At 35.7% G+C, this 16,089-nt stretch overlaps 1 protein-coding gene across 1 annotated transcript in view; it reads right to left on the bottom strand.

Moving 5' to 3' along the window:
* The window catches only part of NMD3 (NMD3 ribosome export adaptor), a 41,309-nt gene extending 25,466 nt beyond the window's left edge, over positions 1-15,843 (bottom strand). The window contains exons 1-6 of the mRNA XM_007454140.1: positions 15,794-15,843; positions 14,570-14,704; positions 12,324-12,420; positions 8,034-8,114; positions 5,874-6,002; positions 5,511-5,601 (exon numbers count right to left, since the gene is read on the bottom strand). Of these exons, the coding sequence (XP_007454202.1) occupies positions 5,511-5,601; positions 5,874-6,002; positions 8,034-8,114; positions 12,324-12,420; positions 14,570-14,704; positions 15,794-15,837 (577 nt within the window). The 5' untranslated portion in view covers positions 15,838-15,843. The remainder of the gene's footprint in view (positions 1-5,510; positions 5,602-5,873; positions 6,003-8,033; positions 8,115-12,323; positions 12,421-14,569; positions 14,705-15,793) is intronic.
* Positions 15,844-16,089: the final 246 nt, after the last annotated feature.

Genomic DNA, 16,089 nt, shown 5'->3' with positions numbered 1-16,089 from the left:
CTATAGCCAAGATGATGGACATTTAGGTTGTTTCCACAACAGATGAATGGTTAAAATGTGATATATACCTCCAATGGAACATTATTCAGTCTTAAGAAGGAAGGAAATTCTACAATGCACAAAAACATGGACTAACCTTGAGGACATTATGCAAAGTGAAATATGCCAGTCACAGAAAGACAAATATGCATGATTCTACTCATTGAGGTATCTAAAATAGTCAAATTCATTGAATTAAACAGTGGAATGATGGTTGCCAGAGAGGAGGGGGAAATGAGGAGTGACTAGTTAATGGGCATAAAGTTTCAGTTAAGCAAGAGATTAAGCTCTAGAGATATGCTGTATAACACTGTACTTACAGTCAACTATAATGTATTATACACTTAAAAATTTAAGAGGGTAGATTTCATGTTAAGTGTTCTTATCACAATTTTAAAAACAAGACCCCATTAAGAAAATGAAAAGATAAACTAGGAGAAAATATTTACAAATCATATGTGATAAGGGGCTTGTATACAGTGTATATTTTAATAACTCTTACAACTTCAGACTACCCAATCAAAAACTGGGCAAAATACTTAAACAGCTATTTCACCAAAAAAAGATACAGAAATGGGGCTTCCCTGGTGGCGCAGTGCTTGAGAGTCCGCCTGCCGATGCAGGAGACGCGGGTTCGTGCCCCGTTTCGGGAAGATCCCACATGCCGCGGAGCGGCTGGGCCCGTGAGCCATGGCCGCTGAGCCTGCGCGTCCGGAGCCTGTGCTCCGCAAATGGGAGAGGCCACAACAGTGAGAGGCCCACATAACGCAAGAAAAAAAAAAAAAAAAAGATACAGAAATAGCTAATAAGCCCATGAAAAGATAATCAACATCATTAGTCATTTGGGAAATGCAAATTAAAACCACAATGAGATACCACTTCAAATTATCCTCTAAAATGGCTATTTATAAAAAGAAACAATAGCAAGTGTTGATGAGGATATGCAGAAACTAGAACCCTCAAACACTGCTGATGGGAATATAAAATGATACAGCCACTTTGGAAACACTCTGGTAGTTTCTTAAAAAGATAAATATAAATTTACCATATGACTCAGCAATTCTACACCTAGGTATGTACTCAAGAGAATCAAATAGCTGAGATACTTGCTGAGAAAGAAAAGAAATATGCAATGGGTAGTGGAAAAAGACACCTTTAAGTACCAGCTACAGAGTCAATATGATACTCAGAAAATTTATTAAGTCTACATATTAGAAACTGAAAATAAACTAAGCTTTCAATTAATTCAAACAAAAAACTAAAAGTAGAAGGGAAAAAAATTGTATAACTATGTATGGTGATGTATGTTAACTAGACTTAATAGGGTGACCATTCAGCAATATACACAAATATTCAATCAATATATTATATACCTGAAACTAATATAATGTTTTATGTCAATTCTACAATTCTATCTCAATTTAAAAATTTTTTAAATAGAAGGATTAGTAACAAAAGCAAAATTTAAGAAAAACTAAAACTTTCTTGATAAAACTAACTCTTTGAAAAAACTAGAATAGACAAAACTTTGGCAAATCTGATGGGAACAGGGAGAGAGAGGAAGTGAGAGATGAAAAAAGACAAACAACATTAGCAAAAATAAAGACACAACAATAGTTATGGATGAGATTTAACACTATGATATATATACCACGTTCAATTTTATGCCAAGTTATGTGAAAAGCTAGATGAAATGGTGAATTTCCTTGGAAAATGCTATTAAAATTGATTCAAGAAGCAGTATAATACCTGAAAGACTAACGTCCTAATAAAAGGAGTTGAAAAGCCTTTACACCCTTACCTCATACCAAACTGGATGGCTTACTGGGCAGGTTCTTACAAAACTTCAACATGTTGATTAACAGTATGCAGAAAGAGGGGAAAACTCCAACTGTTTCAATGTCACTAACGTAACTGACAGCATTATCGGACAGAAGTTTAAATATAACTTTGTATGCATATGTATCAGATAGAAATCTCAACAAATATTCTATTTAGGGGTGAAACACAGAAAGATGGTAATGCGTGATACATTTACCACTCATTGCTATTCTCCACTCCTAGGCAAAGGGGAAAAAAGAGGGAATAATACTGCAAAGGAAGAAATAAAACTATCATTGTGTACAGATAATAATTTACCTAGTAAATTATCATGTATATGACATAAGAATATAATGTAAACTATTAGTGATTAAGAAATTTCATTAAGATCAACATACAAAATCAACAGTTTTCCAGAATACTAGCAATAATCACTTAGAAAATATAATGAAAACAGTTGCCATCCACAATAATAAAGAGCATAGAATAGTCCAAAAAAACTAGAAACATTCAAAATCTTGACGAGGAAAACAATAACATGTCACTGAAATACAGAAAAGAACTAAATAAACATGATTATGCACCAGGCACAGTTCTAAGTGCTTTACACAAATTATTTAATCCTCACTATAATCCTATGAGGTAGTGTTATTATCATCCTCTCTATTCTATTAATGTGAAAACTGAGGCTCAGAGAAGTTAAATAACTTGCCTAAGGTCACACAGCAAAAAACTGGTGGGACAGAGATTCAAATTCACAAAATCTGGTTCCAAAATCCATGCTCTTATTCACTACCAACCAAGGCTGACAAAAGAATTAAAAGGGCACATACTATAAAGTATAATTTACATACTGTAGTAAAAGCAGTGGGACAAAATAAACCAGAACTGAGCCATGTGTACAAAGGAATTTAGTATATATAAGAAAGGAGATATTTCAAATCAGTGGGGAAAGGACAGACTACTTGGTAGGTTAAGTATTGAGACAATGCAAGTTAACTTTCTGGGAAAAACTCTTACCAGGTAAGATTAAAGATCCAAAAGTAAAACAAAAATTTACTTTCTAAAAATAATCTTTGGAGTATAAAAAACTTTCCTATGTAAGACAGAAAGTCATAAGCCATAGCTATACAAAACTAAAAAATGAAAAATTTAGGGCTTCCCTGGTGGCGCAGTGGTTGAGAGTCCGCCTGCCGATGCAGGGGACACGGGTTCGTGCCCCAGTCCGGGAAGATCCCACATGCCGTGGAGCGGCTGGGCCTGTGAGCCATGGCTGCTGAGCCTGCGCTCCGCAACAGGAGAGGCCACAACAGGGAGAGGCCCGTGTACCGCAAAAAAAAAAAAAAAAGAAAAATTTAGATGATAAAAGACATGAGACATTGTAAGAAAGTATTTGCTCTCTCAGGCTCGCACTCAAACACATGCTCTGCATGCTCCTCTCTCTATATATGTAAATAATACACACACGTAATGAGATTGATATCCTAAATAACAGACACAAAATATATAAGGAAAAAACAGATATATGCAGAACAGACAATTCACATTAGATAAACATAAATGGCCAGTACATATGAAAATGTTAACTCTCATTAGTAATCAAGGAAATGAAAATAAAAACAAGACGCCTTTATTCTCTTCATCAGAACAGCAAAAATTAGAAAGTCCAATACAATCTTATGCAGTGTTGGCAAGTGTTTGGAAAAACAGAAATTCTCACAAGTGATTGGACTGTAAGCTGGCACCATTTTGGAAAACAACCTAGCAGCACATATATAAAATTTAACATTTGCATACTTGTGTCTAGTAATTTCAATTCCTGAACTCAGTCCCACAGGAAAACCACTATGCACAAACATAAGGATGTTATTACAGTACTGTTTGTAGCAGCAAAAAATGTAGAGCATCTTGTAAACCAGTTAATAGGAAACAACTAAATAATTAAAAACATACTGATTAACAAATATACAACCATAGTGGTTTAAAATAATAAAATAGGATTACATGCAATGACATGGAAATGTTTCTAAATATATTAAAATGACAAGTCACAGAATATTACAGAACAGTCTCATATGAGGGAAAAACCAATGCTATCACAATTTATATACAGAGTACACACTGTAATACCTTGTTTTAAGGGGCTACATCTGGGAATAACAAGTGGATAAATGGGACAGAGGTCCTTTATTCATATATACTTCTGTTTAAATTTTTACAATTGTTATGATTTTAAAAACAAAGTTACAAACAAACAAGCAAACAAACAAAAGATTCATTTACATCAAATCAAGAACCAGTAGGGGGAAAAAAAATACATTAATTCCTCTGGATGAAAAAAAGGATTGTTAAACTTCCAGCATTTTTGATTTTTAAAGTGACTGCAAAGGTATGTACCAGAATGTATCCAAGTATTTTGCTACAAAAAATTCTGTGTAAGGACATTTCTGCCCTGGTGATGAATGATAATCAGAGTTTTCTGCTTCCTTTGCTAGAATATTAGGACCCCCTAATCCCCAAAAGTTACTCAAAGTTACTCAGAACAAAGGTGTATTTTTGCCTGACGGCTAGCCACAAATAGCCAGGCACCATGTTAAACAGGCTGCAAAGTACCTTCCCCACAATAAGTATTCAGTAAACTATGTTTTACAAATTTAGACTGTTAACCTTATAGTGGTAATGCACTCAAATCAGATACGAAGCTTAAAAGATTTTCTCCAGGTGACATAACTGATATTCATTTCTTCCCATTTAAGGACCCAAAATCACATTTCTAATTACTTTCCTCAAGACATATGAGATAAATGACTAACAGATCAGTAAGTAACAGAGGAGCTTACACTTTTAAAATAAGTAGTACAAGAATTTGGTCATTCCTTCAAGAATAGCTATCTCTAAACCTGTACTTTAACAACCAGGAAAATTATACACATGTCCTACAACTAAAAATATTAACTTTTAGCAAGAGACTTATGAGTTTGCTAAAGAATATTTATTTTTTCTATTATTAAAGAAATATTCATCCATCAGCTAGTATATAAAAGTGTGCTACATCAATAGTAAGTGCTAAGACAGGACACGCTCTGAGGAGCCATTATGAAATTACACAAACATTTTTAAATTTCATCTTCAAGAAATCCAATTATATCATTTGTATATCACTATTTATTATTACTGAGTTTAGCCTTTTGATTTAATGTATCCAGCACAAATGCCGCTAGGCATATGAGAAACAAAAATATTACAACTTACAGATCTCAAAAATAATTTTCTTTCAATCAGAAAACTGACCTCTACATAAAATAAGTTTTTGATGAATTTCCATCATACCACTTTACATTCTATTAATGTTGTTACTGGTTTACTCATCTGGTAGCTATTTAGTGTAAATTTCAATTAAAATAGAAAAAAATTAAAAATTCAGCTCCCCAGTTACACTAACCACATTTCAAATATTCAATAGCTACATTTGGCTAGAGGCTACCATACTGGTTGGACAGTGCAGATAAAGAGCTAAGATTTTTTTCTTCCTAACAGAAATTTCTTTCGGACAGTACTATTCTAGACACTATCAGTAAAGATAAAAGACTCCTTAGGATAGCTGAAATAAAATTCTGACATCATTTCAAATGCTTTAAATTTTAACTCACCATGAATGTCTTTGATACGAAGTGTATTCTGGTACATGCCATATTTCAAAATCAACTGTTCCAGATAGTAGAAAGTTTTTTTGTGCAAAGTCTAAACATAAATGCATTATTGGATTAATGAAATGCAAAAAAAAAGCCACCTACAGATATAGAACACTGATTTTTAAAACAAAAACAGTCTTTAAAGATTATCTAAAATGTGGCAGTGATCTCTTTCTAAAGGTGAATGCCCCAGAGACCTGGAATATCGCTACTGCCTGAACAATTTGGAAAGAGGAAAAGGAGAAAGTTTTACTTGCTATTTATAACCGACAAAGATAAAATACAAGATGGAGGATTCACACATCATCTTTCTCTCATTACCTTTTGCCTGACTTGAACCACAGCCTTCCAGAAATCCTTAGCTTCCACTCTGTGGCAATCTCCACACATCTGGGGCTGAACAACATAATCCACCACAAACACTTGCTGAAGGATAGCACCATTCATCACCTGACAAAGAAAACAATCACACTCCATTCTTTCCTTTCTGTTTAATAACATAGTTTTCTGAAAAGAAGATCCTTCAATATTTAACTTAAAATCTTCTTCCATGAATGCTTTGAGGAAATCAACAACAAATGAGTTACATTTAAAATTGTAAGTCATACTATTTCAAGAAAGATATATAGGTTTAATTCGTAGGATTTATTAGATTAACATTTCAAATTTACCTTTAGTTGAAGTGTTGTAAGGATATTTTTTGAAGAATTTTTATAGCTATATATACATGTATATGCGTGTGTGTGTATAAAGTTCTTCCTTAGGAGACCAAGAAAACTCTCAAAAAAGAAGACATTCCTTAATTTAATTGTCCCCAAACATAGGCAATCATCAGAAATCACCTGGGAAGCTTTAAGAGATTTCTGGATCTTACATCCAGTTGAATCCAGTTTGATTCAGTCACTGTGAGTCAAATGATCAGCCAAGTTTGAGAAGCACTGCCTTAGCTCATGTTTTTACTTCAATCTTATGCCAAATAAAAATGACTTTGAGAAGATTAACTTAGCCCACTATCATGAACAATGGCTGCTCTTACTATCAACCTGATCATCTGTGCAGATGATTCAAAAGAAAACAAAAGGTTAAAATTAAGACTGCATTTGTTTCCTTTTAAGCTGTTCAAGTCATAATATAATTTACCAATAGCCCCTCATTTTCCTACCTATACTTTTTTTTTTAAATCTTTATTGGAGTATAATTGCTTTACAATGGTGTGTTAGTTTCTGCTTTATAACAAAGTGAATCAGTTATACATATACATATATCCCCATCTCTTCTCTCTTGCATCTCCCTCCCTCCCACCCTCCCTATCCCACCCCTCCAGGTGGTCACAAAGCACCAAGCTAATCTCCCTGTGCTATGTGGCTGCTTCCCACTATCTACCTACCTTACGTTTCGTAGTGTATATATGTCCATGCCTCTCTCTCGCTTTTTGTAGTTTTGATTTGCATTTCTCTAATGATTAATGATGTTGAGCATTCTTTCATGTGTTTGTTGGCAGTCTGTATATCTTCTTTGGAGAAATGTCTATTTAGGTCTTCTGCCCATTTTTGAATTGGGTTGTTTGCTTTTTTGTTATTGAGCTACATGAGCTGCTTATAAATTTTGGAGATTAATCCTTTGTCAGTTGCTTCATTTGCAAATATTTTCTCCCATTCTGAGGGTTGTCTTTTGGTCTTGTTTATGGTTTCCTTTGCTGTGCAAAAGCTTTGAAGTTTCATTAGGTCCCATTTGTTTATTTTTGTTTTTATTTCCATTTCTCTAGGAGGTGGGTCAAAAAGGATCTTGCTGTGATTTATGTCATAGAGTGTTCTGCCTATGTTTTCCTCTAAGAGTTTGATAGTTTCTGGCCTTACATTTAGGTCTTTAATCCATTTTGAGCTTATTTTTGTGTATGGTGTTAGGGAGTGATCTAATCTCATTCTTTTGCATGTAGCTGTCCAGTTTTCCCAGCACCACTTATTGAAGAGGCTGTCCTTTCTCCACTGTACATTCCTGCCTCCTTTATCAAAGATAAGGTGACCATATGTGCGTGGGTTTATCTCTGGGCTTTCTATCCTGTTCCATTAATCTATATTTGTTTTTGTGCCAGTACCATACTGTCTTGATTACTGTAGCTTTGCAGTATAGTCTGAAGTCAGGGAGCCTGGTTCCTCCAGCTCCGTTTTTCATTCTCAAGATTGCTTTGGCTATTCAGGGTCTTTTGTGTTTCCATACAAATTGTGAATTTTTTTGTTCTAGCTCTGTGAAAAATGCCAGTGGTAGTTCGATAGGGATTGCACTGAATCTGTAGATTGCTTTGGATAGTAGAGTCATTTTCACTATGTTGATTCTTCCAATCCAAGAACATGGTATATCTCTCCATCTATTTGTATCATCTTTAATTTCTTTCATCAGTGTCTAATTTTCTGCACACAGGTCTTTTGTCTCCTTATCCTACCTATACTTTAAACCATGCTGAGAAAATTATGTATAGCTTACCTCTTTCTGAATAGTTAGTTTAACTTTAAGTCTCTTAGAATGGGGCTCAGTCCAAACAAAGCTTGCGTCTACAAGCCGTACCTTCAACAAAACACAAACAAAAAGAAACGTAAGTTCCCCTCTGAGGATTAAAAAGATGAGAGAATAACTCATTAATAAGCAGATTTCATTGATGCTTAAGGAATCCATGATTAATCTACCCAACATCACCAGTTTAAAAAAAAAAAAGATTTATCATCAGAAGTATGGCAACAAAAACAGCAAATAAAGGGAAAATCTAACGATTATATTAATGAAACTGGTGTAATTCAAACACAAATTAAAATACTTGCATAGAAAAAAACTCCATTCCCCTAAAAACAGTATACAGTTTTTTGAACAGAAATTACACTTTTTAGAAGAAAACAAAGACCTGATGACCTCATTATCTACTAGAAATTTCATGAACAAAGGTTTCTACTTTTATTATTCTCACTATATTATGTATGTGGCTTAAAAAAAAAAAAGAATGAACATTCATTACAAAGAGTCTCATGCACTGAATACTGAATACACAATGGTAACTCACTGCTAAATCAGCAGAGGCCAGAAACAGTTTGCCATATGTGACAAATTGAATGTAGCTCAATATGGCTAAAATGGATGTTTTGAGGAAGGGGGTGGGAGAACAAAAATGGAGGTTGTTTCAATAATTTGGGCAGGAGTTGTAGCTGACCTGAACTGAGGGGTTGGAAATAACAGCAGCAGAAAGATCCAAGCCAAGAGCTATTTAGGAGATAAAATCTATAGGATTTAATAATAACTGGATATGAGAAGGAAGAAAAGAAGATTCTAGAATGATGGTCAAGTATCCAGCTTGGGCATCTAGGTAACACTATTTTTCTGACACAACTAAAAAACAGATTAAATGGGAAGGAATGTGCTATATTTGGTTTTAGACATTTAAGTTTACGAGGATTTATCTAAGATACCCAAGTGAAGCTGTTCAGTGGATAGTAAGATATATATTTGGTCTGGAGCTCTATGGAGAAATCTGAGCTGTAGATAACAGATTTGGGAGACATGAGCCAGGCAGATAATTTTATCAAAACCTTTCTGATGAGAACTAGATTAACTAGTATAAGTACAGCAGTCCAGAGTAAAACCCTCCTCACTCGACTGGCTTCCCTAAAGCAAAGCCTAGTAGTCAACAAGCGACACCAGGTACAGAGGGTGACAGAGAGCTTCTTATTCCCTCAGCCTCCATCTGCATTCCCCATTCCTCAGCCTCAACACACCATCTGTCCTCAGACAACCAGGACTAATCCATCTTATCGAGCCCTTTAATTCTTCTTTACCATTACCTCAGTCACTCCCTCATCTCCCACACTCCGATCTCCATATGGTTCCACATATGCCCTTTTCTGTTCTTTTTTTTTTTTTGCAGTACGTGGGCCTCACTGTTGTGGCCTCTCCCGTTGCGGAGCACAGGCTCCGGACGCACAGGCTCAGTGGCCATGGCTCACGGGCCCAGCTGCTCCGCGGCATGTGGGATCTTCCCAGACCGGGGCACAAACCTGTGTCCCCTGCATCAGCAGGCGGACTCTCAACCACTGTGCCACCAGGAAAGCCCACATATGCCCTTTTCTATCCCATTTAACGCTCCTCCCCAAATCCTGAAAACCTTTTACTGGCCTCTGGAATTCAACATTCACTAACAACAAAACCTCCAAAATCCTCAATCTCTTTCCTGAACATTCCCTTCACCTTCTAGATCTCCTGATTATATATATTGTTCTCCCTGCAGCTAATTAGAAGTAATGACTGATTTTTTTTCTCATCGTCTCAAACTTTTATCATTAAAGGATCCCAGGATTCAGTCCTCAAATTTCTCCCTTTCTCTAAACTCTCTAGGAAATCTCATCTAATATTACAGCTTTAAATACCATCACACCCCAAATTTATTATTTCTGGTCTGGACCACTCCCTTGCTCATTTATCCAGCTCCCCACTATTTCTACTTCCATGTCTAATGGACATCTAAGCACCACTTTGAGATGAGCTTTGATCTCTCCAACCTGACCTGCTCCTCTTTTTTTTTAAATTTTATTTATTTATTATTTATTTTGGCTGTGCCAGGTCTTAGTTGTGGCATGCGGACTCTTAGTTGCCGCACGCATGAGGGGCCTAGTTCCCCGACCAGGGATCAAACCTGGGCCCCTTGCACTGGGAGCAAGGAGTCTTACCCACTGGACCACCAGGGAAGTCCCTTGACCTGCTCCTCTTAAAGCCTTTCCTACTTCACTATCAGTAACTCCCTCCTCTGGTTGATCAAGTTAAGAACCATGGAAGTCACCCTTGACTATTCCAACTCATAAACATACATCCAGCTTCATGAGTAAATCCTACTGACTACCTTCAAAATACAGCCAGAACCTGTCCACTTCTCACTTCCTCTACTATTGATCCAAATATCATTTCTCATGATTACTACAATCGCTTCCTAAAGGTGCCCATGCCCCTCACATCTATTCTAAACACAGCCAGAAGGAAGCTGATAAACTGTAAATCATTCATCTCACTATTCTGCCCTATACCCTGTATACCAGCGGTCCCCAACCTTCCAACCTTTTTGGCACCGGGGGGGGGGAGGGGGTTGTTCACGCGGTAATGCCAGCAATGGGGAGCAACGAGGAGCAGCAGATGAAGCTTTGCTCGCTCACCCACCCCCGCTGCTCACCTCCTGCTATGCGGCTCAGTTCCTAACAGGCCACCGACCAGTACCTGTCCGTGACCTGAGGGTTGGGGACCCCTGCTCTATACCCACTGTACTCAAAGTAGAAACCAGGCCTCAAAAGGGCCTACAAGGCCTGACCTACTGACTTTCCATGCCTTCCCTGGCTTCATCCCCAATTACTTTTCCCTCCCCACTCCACTCTAACCACACAGGTATTCTCCTGCCTTTGGCCTCTACACTTGTTTTGTCTACCCATAATGCTCTTCTCCTCCAGACTGTGGCTCCCTCCCCTACTGCCTTCAATGTTTATTCAAGTATCACCTTATCAATGAGGCCTCCCCTAACCATTCTATTTTAAATTGCAACTCTTCCCTGCACAGTTCTGGCTTTTTCCTCCACAGAATTTATACCTCTTAATATACCTATTTATTTTGTTCATTGACTACTCCACACCCTCCCCTTCAACTAAAATAAAAGCTCTCTAAGACAGGGATTTCATCTCTCTCATTCACTTCCATATCCCTAACACCAAAAGTAGATTGGCACAGAGTTGAGTTAATAAACATCTGTTGAATGCTCATGAATTATTAATGAACATCTAACAAAAGCCTGAAGTATGAAAACAAAAGACCAAATTACACAAAAACTGACTCCAGAAAAAAAAAAAAAAAACTAAGACAAATCAGGGAACAGAAGGAAAGTAAAAAACAATAACAGCATATTATTAAACCTTCAGAAATATTCAACAGACTGTATCAAGAACATCAAAAACTCTAAACTTAAAATATTACTACTGAAAGAAAGTTAATACAAAAACTGGAAGATAAAGGAAACTGTCAGGAACACAGGAAAAAAAAGACTAAAAACAATACAAGGGCAAAAAGGCAAAGTTTTCAGCTAGTAGGGCCAACATTTGACTGATACAAATTCCAGGGAGAAAAAACAAGGAAAATAAAGGGAGAAACTTCAAAGAACTCTTACATGTAATTTTATCAGAGTTTTAAGAGAATCTGAAGCTCTTCAAATCACAAGAGCCATTTCAATTACAAACATACCTGGTGGAAATAAGTCATAAAGTTCAGCATAAAGAAAACTGAAAGTGTTATGTAGAGAGCCTAACTACACTAACAATTTGTTTTTTGAAGATGTTTATACCCTGACTTTAAGTAATAGGCACAAATATTTTCTTTCCAGAGCAGTAACGAAATTTTTTTTAAAACCAAATACCATGGCCCTAATACTACAGCCTCCAAGTTATGTTTAGCAATGGCTTTATATAAACATTTTCAGTAAAGATTATTGCACATAAGAGGTTCTCAAATAATGAATGAAAAAATTTTGATTCTATACTAAATCTTTTAAAGCAAAAAGATTTTCATTTCCATTAAAAAAGAATATATATAACTTTAAAAACGAAAACAGCATTTGTAGTAGTGTGCTTACCAATAGTAGCATTTAATAGTTATTTTGGAAAATCTACTCAAACAAGGATTATCTGAAAATGAGAGAACACACACACACACACACACACACAGAACCCCCCCACAATAACTGATTTTAGCTATTTGACCTACCTTACTCAGAGGGGCTTTGATTTTTTTCAAACACAAAGCAAGAAGTTCCCTAGATTCTAATGCACATTGTACCCAAGTTCCTGGTGGCTGGAAATATCTGAGAGAAAATATATTGAAATTCAGGATCTCTCAGAAAAATAAAAAATTTCCATGTGAATATGCAGACATAACAATGATTATTAAATTAATAATACCCAAGGTTGATCTGAGGCACTTAACCAAAATATATTTTAGAAGTTCCAGAAAACTTTCGGTTAGACAAGTAATTTAGTTAAAAAGATAAAATTCTGAGTATTTGAGAAAGTCAGTCTGAAATAACTTATTAAAAGGTCTTATTACTTCAAGCACCAATAAGCATTCCAGTGAGAATGACAAAATGCCCCAGTGTTCCTTGAAGCTATACTTTGAAACACAGGTGAAAAAATCACCTCCAAATAGCATTAAAATGGTTTATATAATGTACATCTAAAATGCTTAAGAACTGCTTATTTCTCACACACAAAAAAGGTAAATTAGTACCTAATACTATGTATCAATAATACCTCAGACTATTTATCTACTTCAAAGTCCCTTTTCAAATTTTAAATTGTAAAATTTAAAATCTTATATAAAACCTGACTAAATTAAAATTTAAATCCCTTATGTATGTACTTTAAGTTTTTTAGCCCAGTCAGCTCAGGACTTAGGACAGTGCCTAGCATACAGTAAATGCTCAATAAATGTTTGTTAAATACATAATACTTCTAAATGTATTATGTGAATGCTTTTTTTTTCCTTACTTGTTAAGTAAATATTCTGATTTTCACTTTTAAAGTTTCACTGAAAAAAATTATTTATATAGGTCCCTTTGTTATAAGCATGTTTTTGGAGTTAGAAAGGGGTTCATATATCATCTAATAAAGCCCCTTCATTCTGATGAGGAAATTAAGGCTTAGAGAGGTGAAGTGGCCAAGAGTATCAAAGAGCTAGTTTGTGAGAAATCCAAGATAAACTGGGTCTCCTGATTCTTTGTCCAGTGTTTTTTTTCCACCGACACTCTTAAGAATAGCGAATATTTATTATAGATTAAGCCTCACACCTACCAAGCTTACAAACTATAAACTCCCTGAAACAGTACACAAGTTTCATGTCTTTGTTTTATGTATTTTTCTGGGAAGATGCAGTTTTTAAATTCTTAAAGGGATTCATGAACCCCTCCCTCCCAAAAAAGTTAAGAGCCACTAGAGTCCTAACCCATTTGGGAAATCACAGGCATATAATTTTATATGGGTAGTTTCAATGGGTAGTTTTGTATTACTCAATGGCCTCCTAGACATAAGCTGTTCGTGCCAACAACTAAAGAAAACATAAAAGGAATAAAACATTAACTTTCAGAAGAAGTCTGCCTTAAAATCCAGTCTTCATTTCAGACCATCCTAGATATGATATACTGAGCTGTTTTTCCATCAGCTATAGTCATTTTAGTTACATGGGAACATTAATACATGATTTTTAATTTAAAACACACCACTAAATTACTTAAAAAATAAGGTGCTTTTTATCATACATGACTTCTAAATGACTGAAGCGGAAAACAAAAGCTTCATGGTAATTAATAGTAATATGTCTTTAAAATCTGCTCTCACCCTTAAAAACATAAACTTGTATCTATTAATTGTATACATCAAACCTATTAATCTCTTAACAGAAAAAGAACAGATTCAAATACCTTTGCACTAACTTTACCAAATTAGCAGAGAAAACTAGAAAAGAACACTACAAAATTGCTAATTCTAAAATCTCTAACTAGGCCAACATAAATAAAACTTAAATCTCAGTTACATGCACTTTATTACATGTATCTTATCGCATGTATTTTTAAAGGATGGAAAGAGTATCATGCCTAGTGATTCACTATTATGAGAGTGTCATAACCCTAGGTGTACTGGGAACACAAAATGTTTAAGAATCATTGCCGTTATCCAAAAAGAAAGTTCTATAACCTCTGATGTCCACTATGGTAACCACCAGGCACATGTGACTACTGAGGACTTGAAATGTGGGTAGCAGACGGAACTGAATACTTAATTTTATTATATTTTAATTACTTTAAACTTAAAAAGCCACATATGGCCAATGGCTGATGCCAATCTAGAAGAATGTACAGTGAATATCTTAACACTCTTAAAATATTGTCAGTATATCCTGGTGGCTCTCCCACATACAAATTTCAACTTTAAGCAGGATAAAATAGTACCACACCGTACCTTTGGCACTGTTTGCAGAAAGATACAGAGACTTGTTTTGGAATGCCTTGGCTGATATCTACTTTACTTCGCAGACAAGCCACACAAATATTGGCAGGATTTGGACTGATCGGGACACCGCAATCGCAGCACAAGCTTAAATAAACAAAGCATACGTTTTTCAAATTAGATTTCATAAGTGCACAGGTTTAATTAAAAAACTATCAAACAGGGAGTAGCAGATACAAACAATAATACTATATATAAAAGAGATAAACAACAAGGTCCCACTGTATAGCACAGGTAACTATATTCAATAACCTGTAATAAACAATAATGGAAAATATGAAAAAATATATATATATAAAACTGAATCACATTGCTGTACACCAGAAACTAACACAACACTGAAATATTAACTATACTTCAACAACAACAACAACGAAAAAAACCAAAGCCTTCAAGTTAGGCCATAATATCTCTGCCCTTTTTAAAAAACTGACTTCAAAGATGCAGTAGATTAAAAAACCTTGGATTATTGAGGCGAAAAAAACCAAGGATGGCCGCAATTCCAAAAAGCCTCAAAATATGGCCGATGTACAAAGGGTCTAGAGAGGCGAAATAACTGCTAATAGTAATCATCAGACAGCTTTATAGTCCAAAGGCAAAAATTTTTTTAAGCCTCAATATAGCACAGGGACTGCCAAAATGTAAACATTTACCCAAAGGAGAAAAATTTTTAGAGGATGGAAAGAGTATCACGTCTAGTGACTCACTATGATGGGAGTGTCATAACCCTAGGTGTACTGGGAACACAAAATGTTTAAGAATCATTGACGTTACCCAAAATGAAAGTTCTATAACCTCTGATGTCCACTATGGTAACCACCAGGCAAATGTGACTACTGAGGACTTGAAATATGGGTAGTAGACGGAACAAATGAATACTTAATTTTATTACATTTTAATTACCTTAAATTTAAAAGTCAATGGCTGATGCCAACCTAGAAGAATGTACAGTGACTATTTTAACATTCTTAAACCAGTATTTAGTACCACAAACTTCCCAGCGAAAAATGAACTCGTTTTTCTCAGGAAACAAGGCTTTTCATTTTTCCCGCTTAAGACAAAAGAATCCCCCCGACCCCACCCCGCAAAGGAAAGCTTTCCCCACAGTAAGTTTCAAAGAGTCACTTTTAACATTTTTAAACTTAAGAGGGATGGGGGAAAAGGGACGCGACTCACATGTGTCCAGGTGTGTGCTTCACGGGTTCTGTCATATACTCCATTTTTCTGTATATCCTGATTTTAAAGAGAGAGAGAATAGTAAGATTTAAGACATTTGTCTGTTACTCATCGTCCTTCTGCCTCTCTGAAGAAGGCAGCCAAGCCTCGTAAAGCCGCAAATAAGAAAAACCAATTCCACCTGGAACCTTTGGAAGGAGTAATTTCTTTAATAACAGAACGAAGCGAATTCCGAAGGTTCCCGTCTGCAAGACCCTCCAGCCACTAAACCGCGCGCTGACCTCAGGCGGAACCTG

The sequence above is a fragment of the Lipotes vexillifer genome, unplaced genomic scaffold, assembly GCF_000442215.2.
Source record: "Lipotes vexillifer unplaced genomic scaffold, Lipotes_vexillifer_v1.1 scaffold641, whole genome shotgun sequence".
Classification (NCBI taxonomy): Eukaryota; Metazoa; Chordata; class Mammalia; order Artiodactyla; family Lipotidae; genus Lipotes; species Lipotes vexillifer.
The sequence above is the reverse complement of the archived record's forward strand: the minus strand, read 5'-3'. Positions and strand labels throughout refer to the sequence as shown.